The sequence below is a fragment of the Mustela nivalis genome (genome assembly GCF_964662115.1).
Source record: "Mustela nivalis genome assembly, chromosome: 12".
NCBI classification, from domain to species: domain Eukaryota; kingdom Metazoa; phylum Chordata; class Mammalia; order Carnivora; family Mustelidae; genus Mustela; species Mustela nivalis.
Genome location: NC_139031.1, coordinates 70876146 through 70899385, shown reverse-complemented (window position 1 = coordinate 70899385; position 23240 = coordinate 70876146). Strand labels below are relative to the sequence as shown.

At 38.3% G+C, this 23240-nt stretch overlaps 1 protein-coding gene and 1 long non-coding RNA gene across 3 annotated transcripts in view; one reads left to right on the top strand and one right to left on the bottom strand.

Moving 5' to 3' along the window:
* LOC309844928 overlaps window positions 1–9511 on the bottom strand; it is a 63034-nt gene extending 53523 nt beyond the window's left edge. The window contains exon 1 of the long non-coding RNA XR_014300965.1: window positions 9352–9511. This is a non-coding gene — a long non-coding RNA (uncharacterized lncRNA). The remainder of the gene's footprint in view (window positions 1–9351) is intronic.
* STEAP2 (STEAP2 metalloreductase) lies at window positions 34–22294 on the top strand. 2 transcript variants are annotated; one of them, XM_082692321.1, is made up of 6 exons: window positions 34–216; window positions 6340–6864; window positions 9672–10199; window positions 12761–12925; window positions 15093–15240; window positions 21470–22294. In XM_082692321.1, exons 2-6 carry the CDS (start codon window positions 6373–6375, stop codon window positions 21520–21522), a joined length of 1386 nt encoding a protein of 461 aa, XP_082548447.1. In that variant the 5' UTR covers window positions 34–216; window positions 6340–6372; the 3' UTR covers window positions 21523–22294. The 2 variants fall into 2 exon arrangements, with proteins under 2 accessions (XP_082548447.1, XP_082548446.1); XM_082692320.1 differs by lacking the exon at window positions 21470–22294 and having other exon boundaries at window positions 15093–15527.
* The last annotated feature ends 946 nt before the right edge of the window (window positions 22295–23240 follow it).

Below are 23240 nucleotides of genomic sequence, written 5' to 3'. Positions count from 1 at the left end.
CCCTCGTCCTCCTCCTGCTCCTCCTCTCCAGCAATACGGGATCCAGCTAGGGAGGCGGGGAAGCAACCGGAGCGCGACCGCCGCGGCAGCCACCCTGCAGCCGCCGGTCGGAGGCGCGGTCCCTAGGCCCTGGTGCCCGGGCGGGCCCTTGGGGGAGTCGGCGCCGCGCCCGGAGAGCCGCCAGGCTCACCCCAGCCCGGCGTGGGGGGCGCAGAGGTGAGCGGGTCGGGTAGGAGCGCGAGACCAGGTGGCGGCGGCGGAGTTGAGGGTCAAGATGCAGTGGTCGCCACACGCTGCATCGGTCCTTCCCGGATTCCGCGCCCTCTGCGGGTTCGGTACTGATCTCCGGGCACTGGAGGTGGGGAGTGGGAAGGGTGGGGAAGGGTGTCTGTTTCATCGATTGTTCCTTCTACTCCTCTTGGTCTTCCACAAGCTCCCCAGAAAGTCCTGAGATTGGGCCCAGGAAAAAGGAGGCCAGGAGAGACAACGTCCCAGGTCGGATGTGCCCACAGGAAAAGGACGGGCAGGTTACCTTCGCCTTCCTGATAGTCCAGCTACCACTTTGGGTTCACGCAGCTCATCTCCCAGAATATCATGCAGCGCGGCTTTGCGAAAAAGTATTTCCAATAGTCATTTTGTTTACTAGCCAATTATGCGACCCAGGTGTGTTTAGGCCATTATGTGTTCGGAGGTAATTGACCTCTTCTTTGAAGTGTCCTAAATTATCTTTAAGCCCTGTGTTCAGCCTCAGCCAAAACTTGTTGAAAATTATGCCCTAAAAATCTTGCTCTTAAAATAGAGCAGAGCGATAAAGAAAATTTTGTCCAGAGATTTCCGTTTATTATCTTACCCACCCCTTCCTCAGAGAAGGATTGGTGTCAGTTTTTACTCCTCAGGCAGTTCATTTCTTAGATGGAATAACTTATTCTGAGCCATAGTTAATTATCACTCATCACTGTAATGGATGAAACTGGGAGAAGTAGGATTTGAACTCCGGCCCTTTCCCCCACTCTCAAGATAAAGACTGAGTGCTAGTAAGAGCCCCACTACTGGGAACCCTTAAAATTCTCTCCAAACCACCTCCTCCCAGCCGCCTTACCCGGCCCCACCCCCATACAGCCTTTTAACCCTTATTATTTCTTGGTTGTGTTGATCTCCTCTGTTTATTTTTTTTTTTTCTTTTAGTGAGTCTGGTTTTTTGTTTGTTTGTTTGTTTTTGTTTTTACTTTGCATCTCTCCTGTCTGTTGTTTCCAAGCTTAAAGGCTATTTACAGAAGAACAATATCCATCCCAGACATCTTGCAGTCTCTTTAGAAATGATTTGCCATTTCTTTCACTTAGCTAGTCAGTCTTCTTGGGGGGTGGGAGAAGGTTGAAACAATATAAACAATGATAAATTGAGCTAACTGTGCAAAAAAGAAATGAAAAGCTGTATTTGAGTCACTTTTTGTTTTACTGGTGAGATGGGAAATGTACTTGTAGTGAACGAGCATAATCATATTTTAATACTGAAAACGTAGCACAGATGAAGCAAAATACATTTTTAAAGAAAGGATCATAAATGAGTAAGGAAGGTGAGAAGGAAGGTACCTCAGAAGTTGGAAAGACTAGGACTGCAGTTTCAAAAAAGGACTTAGAACATCAGGAGAGGCGTTCATTCTGTGTTCCACCGGTAACCATGACATTGACCTATTACTTACACACTTACTGCCGTGTCTTGATCAGCAAAGAGAGGGATCTTACCTATAGACCTAGTACATCTCTTTTGGACCTCACATCTTTTGATACATTCAACAACAAGGAATATTTATTCTTATTAACAGGGCAGATTCAGTGTCTGCTGGGGACCCACTTCCTGGTTCATAGACTGTCATCTTGCTCTCCTCACGTGGCAGAAAGATAGAAAGAGCTCTCTAAGGTCTATTTTATAAGCACACTAATTCCATTTGAGAGGGTCCTAATCTCATGATCTGATCGCCTTCCAAAGTCTACACCTTCTAATACTTTCCCATTGGAAGTTAGGATTTTAGTAGAATTTGAGGTGGCAGGTTGTGGGGGAACACAGCATTTAGTCCTGAACTAGAGTTGATCTTTTTAAGCAAGTGACCGTAACCATATGCTATGGAGTCTAGGGTGGGTAAAGAGAAATCAGAGGAGGTTGATGGAGAGTGAGAAAATAGTGGGTCAAAGCATCAGGTCTGTTCTGCTAACTTGAATCATCACTAACTTTTTGACTAAGATTATTGGAAAGCTCCGAGATAGTATTTGGAGATGTCAGAAAGTGAATGAGTGGGGTGAGCAGAGATGAATTGTTTTTGATGAATACTGTTGGAAACAAGAGGCCATGAGGTTGAATGCCTTATCCATTTGAATGAAGACATCCTGGAGAAGGATAACTCTTGGCTGGCACAGAGAGGAACACTATGTGTGTAAAACTATGTATGTCAAAGTCACTAGTGATCAAGAGTAAGCTAGAAGTCAGTAGATGATAGCAGTGCTTAGAGGGAGGTCTTATGAGGCTTCCCCAAACCTCAAAGGAGCTGAGTGTCTGTAGAAGAGGAGAAGAAAGGTTCAGATGTGGCCTTGCAAAGTCAAAAATATACTTACCCCATCTCGTGGCCCTGGGGGATTACAGTTTCTTGATCTCTCTAAATGATCAGGTTGTAGATGTCATCTAGATCTCTGAGGACAGTCCCTTTCAGAGTTATTATTATCTAAAAACTAATGCCCTGGATGTTTGTATATGAAACAAATTAGGCTCTAGTTATATAGCATAACAGCTGCCATTCAGCCAGAGGAATGTCAACGAAACCCTCTAAACAAAATCTTAGGAGGCCATGTAGCTGAGTATAATCCTTTGACCCTGATGGTATACTTGATTAAATGCAAACAGGTCAAATGGCCATTCAAGAAAACTGGGATCTTGAAATTTCAAGGAACCCATGTGCCACTGAAATCACACTTTTAAATCAAGCTCATAAAGTTGAAGTGTCACAGTGTTAAATATAAAGTCGTGACATTACTATTATTATATAGCTTTAAAACTTGGAAACAAAGGTGTTTTAGTATTGGACTGCTGGAGTCAAGTAAAACCTCTTTGTTTTCCATGTAACAAAGGAAACAGAAAACAAGGAGATTCCCGAAGCCAAAGCCTGTCCTTTTTCCTCAATACTTCAAAAACAGAACTTTCCATAAATCCCATAGTCCTCTCAATTCTTTAGTCTGTATTACCTGGGAATAGCATCCAATGAAAAGGTAGAGAGACTCTAGGGCGTTGCTAGTCAGAGTGTGGCCCATGAACCAGTAGGACCAGGGGCATCTGCGAGCTTTGGGAGGAACACAGCATCTGAAGCCTTATACCAAACATAGAGAATCAGAATGTGCATTTTAACAAGATCTCAGGCGATCATATTCACATGGGAGTTTGGTAGGCAGCATTCTAAAGCAAGTCAGTCCACTTGGAAACCCATCCCCTCCAATCAGCAGGGCCTCTGATGCCTGGACAGCTGGAGCCCCTTGTCAGACAGAAAGATAAGATATCCTCTCTGGACCATTCTGGGATGTTATGACCATTTTGCATGTTATGAAACGACAGGAACAAAGTATCCTGTGCAGTGGGATGACACATTTTAAGGAATGGTACTGACCTTTCCCGAAAGTGGAGAAAGGGAAATTGCAAAACAGTGAGTGGTCCTTCTGATGCTGCTTCTGCCAGAGGAGGAGAAGAGGAGGGGTGGCAGGCCTTATCCTCAGCTTCCTGCATTCGTGGCAACTGTTACTCTCTGACTAGTGTTATTTTTCATTATTACAAGCGACAGTGCAAAAATGAGCATAACTGAGGACCAAAGAGCTGCATTTGTTATTTCCAAATACCAAACTAAGTATTGGCTTGAATCCTGAATCTTTTAGTAGAGTTGTTTTCAAACGTTAAAACACCCGATTATCTTAAAAAAAAAAAAAAAAAAAAAAAAAATCCTGATGCCCAAGCTGGACTCCAGACCACTTAAACAAAAATCCAGGTGGAGGTGACTAGGTATCACTGTGTTTTAAAGCTCCTCAGTCACATCAGTTTGCAGTTGGAGTTGAGAACCACTGCTCTAGAAAGCCGTTCTCCCCTTTGGGAGGAAGCAGCTCTGAGACTACAATTCTGCCTCTCCACTTGCTCAAGGGGTAGGACCTGCTGTGACACCCAGAGCACCAGGCAGAGTGAGCAAACCTCGTGCTCTTCTTGCTGTGTGTTTGAAAGCCAATGGGGCAATTCTTCTTTTGGGGAGATGCCACAATCTCTACTCAGAGTTCCAGCTGGGGTATAGGTGGGACACTTGGGTTCCTGTGTGTGAGTCTGGTAACTCTCTCACCCCTTAGGCAACATCTACAATGAGGGGTAAGTTGGCCAGTTCACCTTGGATCGTTGAATAAAATGAGCATTGATTTAATGACTTCTGGTTCCTTTAACTCCTCTTGATTCCCAAGAGAGCCCATGATACCTCTAGGAGGATGTTGATGGTTTCTATTACTCTGGTGCCTCTGACCTCTGCCTGGCTTTCTGAGTGCATGGGAAGCAGATAATTACCACCCCTTCTGTCTTGAAAAGTGTGAAATGAAACATGTAATAGATTAAAAAATAGTGTGTTTTCTCCTTTCCTAGGATCTGAGTTCCTCCTTCCCTAAGATCACTAGGTAATGCTGAGGAGTGAACCATGGCCAGAGACGGAGAATATATTTACCCGAGCACAACCATCACTGTTCCAGCCCACCCCTCCCACATCTCCCCAAAGAAAAACCCCTTTCTTAAATTCTTTACCTGCACCAAAGTGACACGTGCCTTAGCTGGACTGCCTGGGTTCTAATCCCGGCTCCCTGACTTTCGCACTCATCCCCTTGAACAAATTAATTAGTCATTTCTTGCGTGTCTCAGTTTTCTCATCTTCTAAATGGGCATGACAATATTAGCATCTATCTCATAGAGTGGTTGTGGGATTTAGTTGGTTATCAAAAAAGCACAAACAGCTGGCACACAGAATGTGCTATATGAGTATTAGGTAATATTATTATTATTTTCCTGAAGATGGGTTTAACAGGTTTTTTTGGAGCCATTGTGATCCATTTGTAGGGTAAAAGTTGAGTTTTTCTGTCTCTAGTCGAAATTTTAAATTTCTCTTGGGAAAAATCCCCAAACGTATTTTTTGAAGCATTCTACCTGTTCCTGTGAAATCCATTAAGTCCTCTGTGGTGAGCCACATCTGCTGTAAGCATAAAAGAAATTGTGCAACGGGGATGGAACGGAAGAGTATTTTTTGTTCAGATCCAACAACGACACTGATTCATGGCCATCTGATGTGGTCTTCTTGAGCAAGTTATTACAAACATCAACATTTCAGATGTTAGCCACTTACGTAAAAGAGAATTTGACAGTTTTTTTCAGGGAACAGAAGTGCATCGTATTCTATGAAGCCCATAAATAAAAGGGGGGAGGAAAAGCCTTTATAAGTATTGTGTAATGTAAGACCATAAAAACATTGCTAACCCCCTTTTCACTGGAAAACTGTCTTTCCCAATAAATTACAGAATATAGAGTGAATGATAGAAGTCAGTGGTATTTAATTAATCCTTGCTATATTTTGAAGCCTGTTTTTCTTAAAATATTACTTAAAAAAATGAGTAAAATATTACTCATTTTTTATTAACCAATTTATCTTATTCTCATTTAATAATAAAGTCACTCCTTAGCTATTGAGGTATTTAGGACAATTTATAGAATCCACCCTGAATGAATCAAGCCAGTTTTAAATGGAGTTTTTTGGTGGCCTCTGTGTCTTCTGTTGTCATACATACCCTCACACGCTAGCACTGTCCCCTCCACCTCTAGTGGCATTTCTGACTGGCCACCTCTGACCCACTTGACTTGGTAGAACTTTGTTTTTAGAAAATTTTTTTAAAATTCTAGGTGAAAACTTTAGTTTCTTGCCTTCTGTGCTCTGCTGCTCAAAGAGAGGTCAGGAGACCAGCAGCACTGGCATCACCTTGTTAGAAAGGGAGAATCATGGACCTCACTCCAGAACTACTGAATCAGGATCTGCATTTTAACAAGATTCTCGGGTGATTCATGTGTATATTAAAATTTTAGAAGCCCCACTTTAGCATATCAACTTTGTGACAGTTCATTTTTCTACTCTGACAGTCTCTTTCAGCTTACAAATTGTGTCTCACTGGGCTCTAGTTTTTAGAGCTTGCCAAAATATTTTACCTCCAGAAATGAGGGGTATTATTATGATGTCTAGAAGAGGATGAATGATTGGTCATTGGTAATTGATGAGGATTTTATTTTCTCTCTCCTAGGATATCTCTGGAGATCTTGGAAGTGCTTGTATCATGGAATCGATCTCTATGATGGGAAGCCCTAAGAACCTTAGTGAAACTTTTTTGCCAAATGGCATAAATGGTATCAAAGATGCAAGGAAGGTCACTGTGGGTGTAATTGGAAGTGGGGATTTTGCCAAATCGCTGACGATTCGACTGATTAGGTGTGGCTATCATGTAGTTATAGGAAGCAGAAATCCCAAGTTTGCTTCCGAATTTTTCCCTCATGTGGTAGATGTCACTCATCACGAAGATGCTCTCACAAAAACAAATATAATATTTGTGGCTATACATAGAGAACATTACACCTCCCTTTGGGACCTCAGACATCTGCTTGTGGGCAAAATCCTGATTGATGTGAGCAATAACATGAGGATAAACCAATATCCAGAATCCAATGCTGAATATTTGGCTTCATTATTCCCGGATTCCCTGATTGTCAAAGGCTTTAATGTTGTCTCGGCTTGGGCACTTCAGTTAGGACCCAAGGATGCCAGCCGGCAGGTATGTATTTTATTTTTAATTTTTTTAATTTTAATTTCTTTTTTTTAAATAACTGAAGTAGAGTTGACATACAGTGTTCTATTAGTTTCACCTGAAACATACCTATGTAAGATCAAACAAAGATCAAACATACCTATGTAAGATCATGGTTCGACAATTCTGTACACCACTCGGGACTCACCACGAGAAGGGCCGTCACCATCTGTCACCACTCAAGATCACAATATTATTGCCTACATTCTCTATGCCGTACTTTTCATTTCCATGACTGACTTTTTCATAACTGGAAGTTTGTACTTCTTAATCCCCAGTTTTATTGGTATTTATCTGGTATTTTGTATTTAAGTAGTAACACAAATGTCATACATTTAAAAGTGAAATTCTCACACTCTCCAATGATGATCATTTTGAAAACCATGTTTGAGCACCTGAAAATTCATGTCCTGACCTTGTAAAGGTACCTTTCTACCCCGATAAAATAATGTGGAAGGCTGAGAAAATTACTTGGACTTTCCTGTCATAACCAGCTAATTCAGGAAAGGGCAAAGTTGGCTGACGAATAATGGGAGGCACTGTGTTGAATCTCCCCTGACTTCCTCAAAAATAGAAATAATAACAAGCACATCTTTTTTCTACCTCTCTCTATCTCCCCAACTCACCTCCTCCCTCCTCCTCCCTCCTGGCAGCTATTTGGTAACAGTGTTCCATCTGTGTCTGAAACACTACTTAGTATGATCCCCAAGAAGAAGGCTGTAGAAGTGCCTTTTTATTTTATGAAGATTACTCGTGGAATTTAAAATAGTGCGGTTCGTTTTATTTAAAGTGTAGATTTTAATCTGTGTGGGGAGGCAGATTGGATTTCTTAGTTTCTTTTTTAGTGTATGGGTTCTATGTAGTTCAACTTGAAGATAAAGCAGATGGGGAGCTCCATCAATGCCTTTATGGAACGAGAGCTTTGAAAAGTAAACACACAAAATAGTGCACGTTAGAAATCTTTTAAAGGTGTAGTTATGCATTATAGGTAAGCATGATGATAAAATACTTTCATTATTTTTGTTCATAAAGACAGTTCATGCCTTAGATTCAATGCCTTAGAAAATGAACTCCAGTATCAGGTCATGATAACCATTCACTTTCGAGTCTTTAATTTGGAAGACCGGTAAATGATTATATACTTCCCAGCTTTTCCAGAGGCTATTTCTAAATCCTTTTTCCTTTTGGATATCCATCAAAGTTTAGGAATGGATACACACCAAACAAACTAGGGAGAAACCTAAATGTAATCCTTTGCCCATAATTGTGGTAATTTTAATTCTTTAACAACTACAAAAAATAGGGAAGTGAATTCAAAGTGAGCTACAGAAATAGTTTCATTTGTATTCCATAGTCCTTCTGCCTTTGTGACTGTTTGATTTACACTTTTAGGTTTATAAATTAAATGTATTTAAATTTAAATAAATCTTATAGTTTATAGGCTATATTTATAGTTAAATTTTATTACAGTGTTTTTTAATAAGAAATTTAAGAAAAGCTCAGCATTGTCACAGCTGTAATAAATTAGTTTAGAATGCTTTTCTTTATTTCTTTAGAACATAGGTATTCTTCCCACTCCATTTTAGAAGTTCACGAACATTTGTGTCACAATATAGACTTTGTTATTCATCTGGCTAACGTTAGGTAAGATTAATAACCCAAATAGCTCTATATTGTCAGCATAATGCAGGTTTTAGCATGCAAATATTTCAGTGTGGTCTATTCCAGAGTCCTTATATAAACATCTTCAGGGGTATATTTAGGAATTTGTTTTCCCCAAACATTACCCAGAGACTTGACGGCAATATTTTTCTAGGCCTGAGTGAGAGTAATAGTGGCTCACTTCAGCAGTGAATTTCTGTTCAACAGGTTATTTGTTGAATTCCCAGCTACAATAATATATTAAAGAGGTCTGGGTAGTTTGAAAGTCACCCTCACCCATCACTTCATTATACAGAAGTAATACCTTCGTCTTAGATAATGGCAGTTGCTTTAACATTTAAATTAACCAAGCTTTATAATACCATTTTTCCTCCACACAGGTATAGTATCCTTATTTACAGATGAAAAAATTTCATATTCTGATTCATGAAGTGATATAATAATAACTTGAGATTACTCATGGTTTCTCAGAGACCCTTGGTGGATCGGTTTTTAAGCCAAAGATAAATCTTATAAATAGTACAACATCGTGACATAGGTATTATTATCGTGACATAAGTTAGAGATTTTTATTTGTAGATTTAACCATCCAGAGTCTATGCCCATCTACTCTCTTGCTGAATGTCTATAAAGGACAGTGCTTGTAATGCCTCTATGAGACAATCACTGCGATCCTCGAACTAGATATTGTCCTCAGAACCCCAGGGAGCCAAGTGCACTCCGATCCCTGTGGGAGTGAGAGCTGGGGCGGGCAGTGGATGGCCAGCAGCCCAAACTCCATCTGGACCTTACCTTGCCACTGCTGCTGAACCACACATTCTAGAAACCTTTCTTTACTCCTCCTTCCTTCCCCTGAGGACGTCCTGATCCCAGGTTCCAGCAGGATTTTTCTGCATTTTATTTTCAGGTCATCATAGGTAGCAAGGTCTTCGTCATTTCTATGACACTGCTTTAACCTATTAATAAAAAGATTAACATGTTAATAAATGCTTTATCTCCTTAACTTTTTGTATCACTCAAGGTCATCACATGCTCCATAGGGGAAGTGAAGTTTGTAAACGTCACCATTTTTATAAACAACAGTAACGATGAGTCTTTCGTTTTTGCCACAGGTCTATATATGCAGCAACAACATTCAAGCTCGACAACAGGTTATTGAACTTGCCCGTCAGCTGAATTTCATTCCTGTGGACTTGGGATCATTATCATCAGCTAGGGAGATTGAAAATTTACCCCTGCGACTCTTTACTCTCTGGAGAGGGCCAGTGGTGGTTGCCATAAGCCTAGCCACGTTTTTCTTTCTTTATTCCTTTGTCAGAGATGTGATTCATCCATACGCTAGAAACCAGCAGAGTGATTTTTATAAGATTCCTATCGAGATTGTGAATAAGACCTTGCCCATAGTTGCCATCACTTTGCTGTCCCTGGTATACCTGGCAGGTCTCCTGGCAGCTGCTTATCAGCTTTATTACGGCACCAAGTATAGGAAATTTCCACCTTGGTTGGAGACCTGGCTACAGTGCAGAAAACAGCTTGGGTTACTAAGCTTTTTCTTCGCTTCAGTCCACGTTGCCTACAGCCTCTGCTTACCAATGAGAAGGTCAGAGAGATACTTGTTTCTCAACATGGCTTATCAGCAGGTATGGAACGTGCTTGTTATTCATCGGATACTAGTAAACCTCCTTACCAGTATAATCTGTAAAATGCGAGATTTAAAATACTGTCAAATTTTACAGAACTTGTAATCGAAATTTTGGCATATTTAGGGAGAGGGAAGAATTGTTCTTTATACAGTGTTTTTGTCTAAGAATTGTGTGGCCGATTCAAAATCATTTAGGATAAAAGCTGCTACTATACATCTTCCTTTAAAGAAGAAGAACAGAAATAAAGGGTTAGTAAGTTTTTTCAGTCTCTCTCTCTCTTTTTAATGTTATGACTGCAATGATTGCTTTTAGCATTAAAAAGGTATTTCAATGTTTAATTTGGCCATGTTCTGTGAAATGATAAGGCAGCTCTCAGTAAACATATGCGACAAAATTAGAACCACTGAAAATACAAAACAGGATAGGAAGCCAAGATGAGGAGATGTACATTTACAAGGCTTTTGTTATCAAAAAGAGGAAGGAAAATACTCCAGTGAAGCTTCAGGTCCTCATGTGAACCTTTATAACACTTAGATCTGTAAGAAAATCTCCCAGAAAGCTTCATGCAAGGTGTTTGGTGGTGGAGTGGAGGGTAATTTTCCTCAGTAATGCACATTCAGCAAATGTAATATAAGGGGTTTCACTGATGCTACTTGACATAGCATTTACCAGGGACAGCCGAGGACACTGCACCCAAACAAATGGGAGCTTTACTTTTCATAAGGAACCAAGACACCCTGATCCAAGTATATAGGTACTTATGGCTGTTTCAACAGTTTCAACCTAAAATAATGTGGAAAAAAAAATTAGTAAATTGATATCCTTTAAGCTATTGTGTCTTTAAAAACACCTCTTCTCTGAACCTTCTCTGAATCCTTAGGCTTTGATATCTGCCTCATCAGCTCCCTCACTGGTCCTGAAGTTGTCCGTGTAGATCTCACCTCTTCACAGAGGCGGAGCCAGGACACCATTTTAAATTCTGCCACCTGCCTCTGCCTCAACCCCACCCTCCCCCGCCCCCCCAGACCCTCCTACTCTGCTCTACTCTCACTTTTTTCAGTAGCATTTACCACCTCCTAATACACATGTTCCCCTTGTTTATTGTCTTTACTGTCTGTGTCCTCTCAGCAGAATGTAAGTTCATGAGAGGAGGAGCCTTTGTCTGCTTTGTTCACTGATAGATACCTAATGCCTAGAACTATGCCTGGCACACAGTAAGGCACACACAAAGTGTATTTGTGGGATGAATGAATTGGGAGGCCAGATAGGTGCAAGTTGGAAGCTCTGGGTCTACTGAGGTATGTTGCTGTTCTGTATTGTGGTATAGACATAAAACAAGATAATAAGAGCCTTTTTTCACAGAGGAGCTCGATGGCTTTTTTCAGGATGTTGGTATGCTTGTTCTGGAGGCCTAATGCTCAGAACTAGCTTTTTTTTTTTTTTTTTTTTAATTTCATTTGTTTGGTTAATTACAACTGGAGAGAGTGAAACTGTGTAAAGTTAGAATCTGTTATGCATGAATAGATATTTAAAGCTTTAGGAACACTTGGGTGTCTAAGTCAGTTAAGCATCTGCCTTCAGCTCAGGTCATGATCCCAGGGTTCTGGGATCAAGTCCCACATCAGGTTCCCTGCTCCATGGGGAGCCTGCTTCTCCCTCTGCCTCTGTCTCCCTCTCTCTCTCTGTCTCTCAAGGATAAATAAATAAAGTATTTTTAAAAAATAAATAAAGCTTTAGCCCAGGGAGTCCAACCTTTGATTTATACTCTAATTATACCATCACATGTAAATAGACAATTCTGAAAGCAGTCTCTATACAGAATGCCACACATTCGGAGTTATCAAGTCTGACTTGATTATATATGTATTATCTGTGTAAGGAAAAGACATTTGGAAAAGTACTATGGAGGAATGAGGCAATTGGACAGTTGGAAAAATTTATCAATGAGCCAATTCAAGAGAAAAAATATTTGCATTCAGTATGACTTTATCCATAGGGAAATCTCAGCTTCCTGAGGAAAAGAAAGAAGGAAAAAAAGAGGTAAAGTAAATACAAATATTGTTCAAGTGAGAGAGGAAGATAAAGACGTAATTTAGAAATTCTCTTCCGGATTCTAAGTTGATCTAAAGCCAGGATGTACCCAAAATATTCAACTGAGTTTAAACCAACTTAGAAAAATACCTCAAAACTAAGTCTAACTGCCAGTACTTATTTCTTTTTGTCACCTTGGAACCAACCACTTGGCATTCCTGGCCTTGGGACTCCAGACTCCCTGTAACTGTGATGTAGGACAGCGTAGGTGGCAGATTTTCCCACCCCCTCGCAAGTATGTAAGGAAAGAGGGACTCTTAGACCTCCTTCTATTTAACTCTCCCTTCTCTTTTCCCCACACCCGGCACAATACCATCCGGTAATAGGTTCTCCATTCCAGGCTGTTAAATTGAAAAAATACAGCTTAAATATGTCCATATATGAGGTATTCTTATGCCAAGAGTGAAACTGTACTGAATCTGTGACTATTCTGCCAAATAAAGGAAATTCACATTTGCTCTTCTTAGGTTCATGCAAATATTGAAAACTCTTGGAACGAGGAAGAAGTCTGGAGAATTGAAATGTATATCTCCTTTGGCATAATGAGCCTTGGCTTACTGTCCCTCCTGGCAGTCACCTCTATCCCGTCAGTGAGCAATGCTTTAAACTGGAGGGAATTCAGTTTTATTCAGGTACGTGGGGTTTTTTGGTGAGAGGTTGGGCGGCATAGAATTTAAGTGTTAGGTACAGTTTAATTTTAAATATGCTTCTTATAAAAGAGTGCCTTTGGGGCTGCATTTATGCATCTAGCTCAGGGAGTAAAAATTGCTAGAAGCCAGCCTAGGACCGTTCTGGTTTAGTAAGCAAAAGCCAGTACAGGGTTCTATTAGAAGACTTTGATAGCACTGCCTACTATGTTATGACTAAAGTTCATTTTTTTTTTAAATAAAAATTTTTTTTTTCGAAAAAAATGAAGGTGGGGATGGGTAAGCTTAGATCAAGTTCAGTGCCAAAAGTCAATTTGTTACTCGACCAATGAGTAAAGAGTTACTTTATATTTTGAGTCACTTTGATCCGTCTAGAAAAATCTCATTAATTTGAATTCAAGTGGGGAGAGGTCAGTCTGAATATTGTAAAAGAAATGTGTGTGTAAACACACAGACACAAACAGTGGCAAATTAGGTGACTGGGCTAATGGATTATGACAAGCAACCAGCCTTATGATTCTTGTTCATATATGTATTTTGAGTATTAGTTGTATATATACAAAGGTGTTTCAAAACAGCACTGTTTTTTTTTGTTTTTTCTTTAATAAACATTCACCTCCTTCAGTAAGATTTATTTAATAAATATACATATTTGTAAAATGTGTAACTCAACCCCAGACCCCACCTATATTATCAAAAAGTCAGTATTGGTTGTATCCAAATGATCTGTAGCAAAATATGTGGGTGAACTGGCATTTCACAGTACACTCAATTCTGTTTTGCTTTGTGTGTGCCTATTTACTTGAGCTTTTTTTTTTTTTCTTTCAAGTCATCTAAAGAGCTCGTTCAAGTTAAGGGCATCTCCCTGCCTAAATTCATTTTTCCTTAAAACACTTTTCCTACTGTCAGTTTAACACTTGAAAAGAGACAGAAGGCCCTCTGAGAAAAGGTGTTAGATGGGGGCAAGTGATCATTAAACTGAGATGAGTGGCTGCAAAACAGAACAACTGTCTGCTGGAGGGTCGATCCTTTCCCAGTGAAGTTAGACATTACATCATTAGACCCATGTGACATTACAGAGACCATTTCTCAAAGTAAGCAATCAAGCGTAATAATTTAGGGAGCCCTTAATGCTGACCTTTTAGATTTTCACCTATGACCCGCTTAACAAAAGTACTCTTAATAATTTCATTTAATGTGGTCAATAAAGCCACATGTTTGAAATGCTATTCCTATTACATACTAACAGTATAAGATTTTTCATGTTTACCCTCAGCTAATATATATATGTGGGGAAGGATGTGGGGGAGGAGAATGCTCTCTAGCACTTAATTTTTATTATGTATGTATATTTGTATGTATATATAATATACACACACATACACATATTTTTAAATATCCACAACTGGTGGAAATGTGGATAACCTTTGTAAAGAAGTTTTGCAGTTTTCATCAGTACCCATAAGGAAAGCCCAGTAATCCCCCTTTTAGAAATAAGTTCTAGGGGCGCCTAGGTGGTTCAGTTGGTTAAGGCCTCTGCCTTCAGCTCAGGTCGTGATCCCGGGGTCCTGGGAATGAGCTCCATGTTGGGCTCTCTGCTCAGCAGGGAGCCTGCTTCTTCCTCTCTCTCTCTCTCTCTCTGCCTGCCTCTCTGCCTACTTGTGATCTCTATCTGTCAAATAAATAAATAAAATCTTAAAAAAAAAAAAAAAAGAAGAAAGAAGTTTTAAAGAAATAAACCAAAATATAGAAAAGGGCTTATGGTAGAGGAAAGTTGGAAACAGAGTAAATGATCAACAAAAAGGATTGACTAAGTGAACTATAACACATCCTTTCAGTAAGTTATTATATAGCATTTGAGTCATGTTTTTGTATTTAATGATGAGGAAAAGATTCTTGATATAATAAAATAGGGTATTAGACTATATGCAATATGGCTTTATTTGTATAAACCAAGATGTGCAAACACATGAATAAATATATGTGAAATGTGTGGAAATATATTTAATTCTGTAGAGAACAAAGAGTAGTTCACTAATTTAAGATATAGTTTTAGCACACTATAAATATGGTGGCGCTGGGTAGGTTAATTTATGAGTTTGAATAATTTGTTCCTTATTCTCTATTTCTTTTTCTTCTTTCTCTACTCAAGTCTACCCTTGGATATGTCGCTCTGCTCATTAGTACTTTCCATGTTTTAATTTATGGATGGAAACGAGCTTTTGAAGAAGAATACTACCGGTTTTACACCCCACCCAACTTTGTTCTTGCTCTTGTTTTGCCCTCAATTGTAATTCTGGGTAAGATCATTTTACTCCTTCCATGTATAAGCCGAAAGCTTAAGAGAATTAAAAAAGGCTGGGAAAAGAGCCAATTTCTAGAAGAAGGTATTGGAGGAGCAGTTCCTCATCTCTCACCAGAGAGGGTTACGGTAATGTGATGATAAATGGTGCTCACTGATACATTATAGAGTTCCACTCGTGCCATTGTTTTTATGAATTCCTTTATGTTCATTTGCAAGTGCACTGTCAAATTGATGTGGGCTGAAATCTGTCCAGTAAGATCTCAACCAAATTAGTGGTAGGAGTCTCTTTTTTTTTTTTTTTTTTTTTTTTGGTAGGAGTCTCTTGAAATTAATTTTCACAGATGTTATATTTTGGCAATATGAATTTTTGTTGTCAGCTTGTCTGTTTTGTTCTGCACATCCATAACACTCCTATTTCAACAAACTGTATTCCATAATCAGGCAAAGATATTTCTGATTAATAATATAGATACAACATAATGTTAAAAGAAAAAACTTGCAAACCAGCAGAAATCTTAAGTTTTAATATAACTTAATGGGTATTTTTTTTTCTGAAGCTTACCTAAGGTTTTAATTGTTAATTTAATTGCTCAAGAAATAGAAATGCATAATCACACATTAAGAAGGGTCACATTACATTAGCATCTTGGTAAGGGTAAATGGTAACATTCCTATATTTTTCTCATAAGATCAGTTTTGAAGAATGTAATTAATTGTATGAACCAGTGTAACCTGTGAACAAACACAAATTTAAAAAAATAGAATCTGAAATTATATTTGAAATGCAATGGAGACGTGAAATGCATACTGGTAATAGTTCCTCATGAAAGATTTTATTCCTTATCTTGTTACAGAGAGGTTTCATTTGCATGTTATTAGGTTGGTTAGGGAGAAGACCATGGTATTTGGCTTCCAAACGCGATTTTTCTAATATGGTACCAAGCCTAGAAATCTTACAGTTGTTTTCAGTTAGAGGGAAGGAACGAAGTCTACCCACCAATACTTGTTGGTCAGCTGATCTACGTTGTTGCACGCTGGCCAGTCCCCACTCTATCTGCTGTAAGACTTTACTGACGTTCACTGAGGGATGTTAACATGCCAGGCACTGTTCTAAGCATTTTATTTGTATTATCCCATGTTAATTTTTACAACAACCCTGTAACAGAGGTAATTATCCTCATTTTTCATATGAGAAAACTGAAGGATAGAAAAGTAATTTGCCCAACGTCATGCAGTTAGTTAAGAGGCAGAGCCAGCATTCAAGTCTAGGCAGTCCTATTTCAGAGGCTCCCATTTCCAGGCTGATTGTCTCTGCTCTGTCCCCGTGTGTTACCATCATGATGCCAGTCTGGATGCTTCCTCTTTTGTCAGTAAAGGCATTAACATTCTTTACAGTGTGTTGTGGGTACCAAAAATTTATGAAAATAATACAGTCACAAATTTATGATAGCTTTGGGATAATCTACAGTTCTTTACCTTGCAAGAGGATCTTGCCTGGGACGTGATTCTGGAGCCCCATGGCAGTCCATATTATTCCCTACGCAGTGAGGGACTCCGGCAGAGATAGGACCATAGCAGTTTTAATGAATGTCTGAGGTCCTCCAGAATCTTTAAAAATCCTTGTAGAGTTGGTCATCTCTTTTACTCTTCCTGAGAAGTCCTCCTGCCTGTCCAACCATTCATTAGGGAGCAGTTTGCAAGCATGAAGGATATTAAGAAAAGTGGTTAATTATAAATCTACTCTAGAGACATACAATTATACAATTTATTCATAAAATTTTTCACTGCTGACATTCCACATTAAAATTGCATTTTGTTCAAACCTTGATTAGAATGCCCGACATTTTCCCCCTATTTGTTCTTTCCTTATTAAACTAGAAAGGTGCAGATACGATACAAGTATATGCATTATGTAAGTATATATCCTGAAATTATAACATTTCTAAACCTACCCACTGAGGTACTACTGAATGCAGCTGCCAAAACAGAAGGAGTTTTGTGGGGTGGGTAGACCACAGGGAAAGGGAGAGAGAGAATCTTAAGCAGCCTACATGCCCAGAGTCCCAGTGCTGGGCTTGATCTCACGAACCTGATCATGACCTGAACCAAGATCAAGGGTCAGACGCTTAACCAGCTGAGCCACCCAGGCGCCCCTAGAAGGAGTTTTATTTAGTAGACACTACCTTTCCCACCACTGGCTCTTTCCCTACTGCTACACCTTGACAATTTGGTAAATCTCTCATGATTCTCTGGTGGTCTCTTCTTGGTGAGTTTAAGTATCTTGTACTTCTTAACTGAGCTTTCCATTTTCTTTATTTTAATTCTGTTCTTTCCCTCTTGATAATCGCTTACTTGCTAGTCCATAGTAGGAATTCAGTTGGGTGAGAACTTTTAAAGGAAAAGACCCATAAACTGTTGTAGCACACTAGTGAAATTAACAGCATATTTTCAGTATTTGTTCCTCAAGTTTCACTCTCTCAAGACCAGGCTTTCACCATTTAATGTGAAAATGCAATGAAATATTCATAAAAGTTAGATGACTATTGAATTATATTGCTGCATGCATATATTAAGTAGCCAATAATACAAATAACATTATCACTCCTACAGATAAATGGGGCCTTTGAAAATGTGAAAAAACAAAATTTATGAAAATGTATATAGGATGTAACTTTTGTTTCAAATGATAATATCTCCTTTTTAGTACTACAAAGATGAAATAATTTTGAAGTTCTAGAATAAATATAATATATTATCATTCTAAATGTTTAAAAGCCTATCTAAAAGTACAGAAATATTGACTTTCACTTATTTGACTTTTAATTGCCTTATTTTACCATTTTCTACCAGATTATTTTTCTTAGTCATTATTTCTCATAATCACTTTTTTCTTGTCATTATTCTGGCCTCAGAAGTAGGACTGAATTCTGCTCTTGCTAGCTGCGAGAAAGTGGTGGGGACTTGAAAGTAGTAGGGTTTGATTCCTAATGTGTACTTTGAGAAGTGCCCCTGAGAAAACTATAAGAATGTAGAAAATATACCCAGTCTTAATCCTATGCAAAAAAACTAAGTAATTTTTTCCTGAGAGGAAAATCATCACGGGCTGAATCATACTATTTAGCTTTTGTGTGCAGATATCATATGTCTCCTTTATTAAGAATATTTAAAATCATGTTTAAATAAGATTATATTCATGCTGACATATATTTTTCAAAGCATATATGGAAATTTAGCCCAGATTGTCTACATGTAGAGATTTTTATTTAAATTTTAAAATATTTTAAAGTATGAAGAAACTATATTTATAGGCATTTATTGGAGATAATTATTTTGTGCTACATACAGGATTCACTAGTGAGCTCCAGTATCAAACTACCTGATTAATTTCTTATAAATTAGCCTAATCTTGACCTAAGGAATTTTACTTCCAAAATTAATTTGTTAATAATAATTTAAGGTATATTCATACTTACAAATTATGAAATTTATTTGTGTAAAAGGGCTTCAAGAATATATCATATCCGATTTTTGTATTGTTTATCTCTTAAATAAGATGATAAAATTTTAATTCTTTTTAACTGCCTTTTACCATTAAACTATGTCATAATAAATTCTGAACAAAGAGTTTTGCCCCCCAATAGAGGTTTATTTGTGAAATGTGTTTTCTTATATATTTTAAATAAAATTCCCAAAATGTAACTCATAACTATTTCTTTAGTAATACTATGAACATTGAACCTGTGTCAGTCTATAGAATCTCTGTTTTGATGTAAGTATTCAAACAGCCTAAAATTTGGTGTTGAAATTATTTTGTGAATTCTGACTTAAAAGCATTGCTATACATAGGATAACATGCCTCAGTTCAGTGTTAAGATTTCTACTTGTGATGTGTTGTCATGAAAATGAGATGCTCTACCCTCAATTGTTCATTAAGTCAGCAAAACAAATTCTGGTAAATACTCAGTATATGTAATTGCTCTAAATGAACCTGTACTGATTTTAGTGGAAACACAGTTGTTCTTATCTTTGCACAGGGGCTTTTACAGGAATGAATGGGTTCTTCAATTTTTTTAATGCAAGAAAATTATAAAGTGCTAATATTCAGAGATTCTGTCCATAGAATACCATAACGGTATTTAGTTCAGCCTAACACGCATACATACTGAGATTTTTTTTTAAACTTTCCAAATCATTGGCTTTTATGCAGTCATCCAAAATTAGGGCAGACTATACATTCTCCCGGTAGCTGGATAGACTAAATTAAATCACCAAAACAGGTGCTTTCGTTTGATTTTCAAGTTGCCATCTTCAAGGAAGTATCCTCTGAAGGTTTTCCTTGAAGGTCTTTCGTGGCTTTGCAGATATCTAGCCTGCACGGGGACTGGACGTTGTCTCCAAGTGTCCACCCTACTTCTTTAAAAGCTGCTGCCCATGACATTACTCTGCTGCCCTGGTAGTTAGGTATCCCAATGGGACTGAGTGTTGGCCAGTGAGTTGGAGGGGGACGTAGGGGTGGCTTCCTAGAAGTCTCTTCAAAGAAAAGCAGCAAGTGCTTTTCGTCATATTCCTCCATTTTGCTGCCGGAACTGTGGCTATGGCAAATGCCCTAAAGGACCGAGGCCACACCCTAAGGAATGCCAGTTAGAAACTGGAAAGATCTTGACTTCTTCACTATTCAACTCCCTTTCCTATATTTGACCCACTGTATATTTGGGTTTCTTTGTATGAAGTCAAAACTAATCCATTCTGGCCTTCGGTTCTTTGTCGTGATACTGTTGAACACTCTGAATGAACTAGATTGCAGTAAATCTTACCTTTAAAAGTTTTTAAAGGATAATGTGCAATTCATGTTAGAATTGACTTTCCATTGTTGATTGATTATACTCATTTTCTTGCCTTGATCTTTCATTAGATATTTTGTATCTGCTTGCAAAATATCGTCTTCTTTATAACTGTGTAATAGGTATTTGCTAAAACTCTGTAATCTCCAAAATATTGCTATCAAATTACATGCCATGTTTTTATATCATTCTCATAGATATGCCTTATGAACATCTAAATAAAAAGTATTATTTAGTGTGTTTTAACTTTTTTTTTTGAAATGTTATTTACAAATGGATTTTTCTTTCTTACTGAGTAATAATTCCAGTATTTGATGGAGACCATCTATTTCTCTATAGAAGGATTTAGAAAGCAATACATATAACAGGTTGGGGGTTTTGGAGGGTTTTTTGTTTTGATTTGTTTTGTTTTTTGGTTTTTTTTTTTTTTTAGATTTTATTTATTATTTGATAGACAGAGATCACAAGTAGGCAGAGAGGCAGGCAGAGAGAGAGGAGGAGGAAGCAGGCTCCCTGCTGAGCAGAGAGCCCAATGTGGGGCTCGATCCCAAGAGCCTGAGATCGTGACCTGAGCCGAAGGCAGAGGCTTAACCCTCTGAGCCACCCAGGCGCCCCTGTTTGTTTGTTTTTACAAAGGTAGTCATTTAGGAAAATATCCACCTAATGAGGTGGTATTTTAAAAATTATTTCAGGGGCCCCTGGCTGGTCAGTCCGTGGAACATGCAACTCTTGATCTTGGGATTGTGAGCTTGACCCCACATTGGTTGCCGAGATTACTTAAAAATAATACCTTTAAAAAAGTTTATTTCATTTTGCTAGCATTCATTAAGCATCTTTAAACCAGGGCTCAACAAAATAGTCAAGCTATGTTTTGAAGCTCCCTGATAGCTAATGTATTCCCAGTGTCTAATGCAGGATAGTTCTACAGATACTGAGATAATGAATGTTGACTCGTCTTTAGAGAAAATTCTGTTCTTATCACCCTACATTCATCAGTTGTGCCTGCATCCTCCTGCCCACACACACCCCCTCCATCATTGTCTCTACCTCTTGCCTTACCTCCTGGCCACCATCACCACCGTCGCCACACCATCTTAAGGAGAAACTAAGTTTGATGCCTGGGATCTGGGCAAGCCCTGGTTTCCCCCATAGCTGCCAGGAAATGCATAGTTGTTAATGTTCTGAGAGTAGGGTTGCCAAGTAAACTACAGGACACTTGGTTAATTTGAAATGCAGACAAACAATGAATTTTTTAAGTAATTCTATTACAAATATTGCATGGGACTTTGTTTGTTTTTGCTAAATCCAGCAACCTGATCTTTGACCAAAGAGATATGGCCCAAGAGGGAGCTTGTGGATAAATTCTCCCTTCTTTTTCCCCAGATAAGCTATTCCTTACTGCGGCAATTCTTAAGGCCTTCACAAAAATATCATGAAAGACTAAGCAGTTAATTAAACTTCATTGGTTCTAAAGCTATCACCAGCTCAGTAACAGCTATATTTGCCTGCCTCAACTTCTATCTCCTCCTGACCGGCTAGAGAGAGTGCCACCCAATTAAGTGGCAGCAGGTAAGTGTTTGTCATTTGTTTATGGTAGGTGCTAGGGAAACGAGGCTGGCAAATGAACATTGGTAGTGGATTCTTCAATTAGAAAATGAAACATGACATAAATGATGATTTTGACCAAGTCAGGCCCTGCAGCTCGAAATTCAAACCGCTTAAGAGCTCAGAGGGGACCCATCTCCCAAGGGCAGATTCACATTGATCAAATGTACAGTGACTGTTAAGTCAGAATAGCCATTGATCACTGTTATGAGAAATCATCAATGTCCTATAGGTAAGAATACCAGTATTGCCTTAATTAAGCATATTCTGTTCTTTCATTTGTTCTTTATAAGAATTTATAGTATAGCCCAAAGTATGTTAGGATCTGTTACGGACTGAATTATAGTTCCCTAAAATTCATATTAATGTAAAGAGCCTCTAAAGATATAATCAAGTTAAATTGTGGGTATGGGTGGACCCCAATCCAAGGATGACTGGTGTCCTTAAAAGAAGAGGAGATGAAGACACAGAGGGAAGACCATATTATGACAAAAGGAGAAAATGGCCATCTACAAGCCAAGAAGAGTAGCCTCAAGAATGAAACTAATCTTGGACACCTTAATCATGGACTTCTAGCCTCCAGATTGTGAGGAAATAAAATTTCTATTGTGTAAGACACCTAGTCTGCGGTATTTATTTTGGCAGCCCTAGCAAATTAATGTAGAGCCTATGGAATCAGAGCAAGTCAAGTCTGTTAGAGACCTTGAATAATTAATGTCATTGTAATAAACTTATCTGATTAATCCTGCTCCACAATAAAGATGGTTCTATCCTGGGGGGTACTACCTATAACCTCCCAACATGTAAATACAGTAGTTTTTAGTTTTAAAAGCTTGAGAGCATTTTCATTTCATAGAATATTCCTAGGTCATAGGACTGAAGCTGTGATCAGGTAAGAATTGCTCCATAAATTCATTTCATTTACATATTACCATTGATTTAGTTTCTCCATTAAGCATGAACAGCTCCTCCACATTCCTATTTAAAAATCATTTGCAATTTGGATTATGAGCACATTTTTTTATTAGAATCATTGACTTCAGAGGTGGCTATTCTTTCACTTTTGTTTTCTGTTCCATGTATTTCTTACCGCTAAATTTGAACTAAGGGTTCTGTTGGAAAAAAGTAATTACTTTTGTTTCTCTCTTAGGCTTTGTTTCTGTAACAATGAAACTGAAAGATTTTTTTTAAATACTAAAGTAGATGAAATTCCAGCTTTATATATTTTCTTTCTGTTACATAATTCCCCTGAAGCTAACCTACTAAGACTATACTCTAATTACATTTTCTTATGTGCTATAAAAATTCCCTGTTTAAAATAGATTACACTGACTCACAAAGAAATAACATTTGCTTGAACATTTGGAACATCTGGCATTAGTTTAGAGCCTACCAAATTCATATGTAATCTAAAATACTTAATAGAAACATCCTTAAGTTGTACTAATGCATAATTATAATTTTACTAAACATTGTTAATTAGGCAGTGTGCAAACAAGCATCAGAAAAAATATCAGGACAGTGTTATTTCTTAATATTACATTTATTT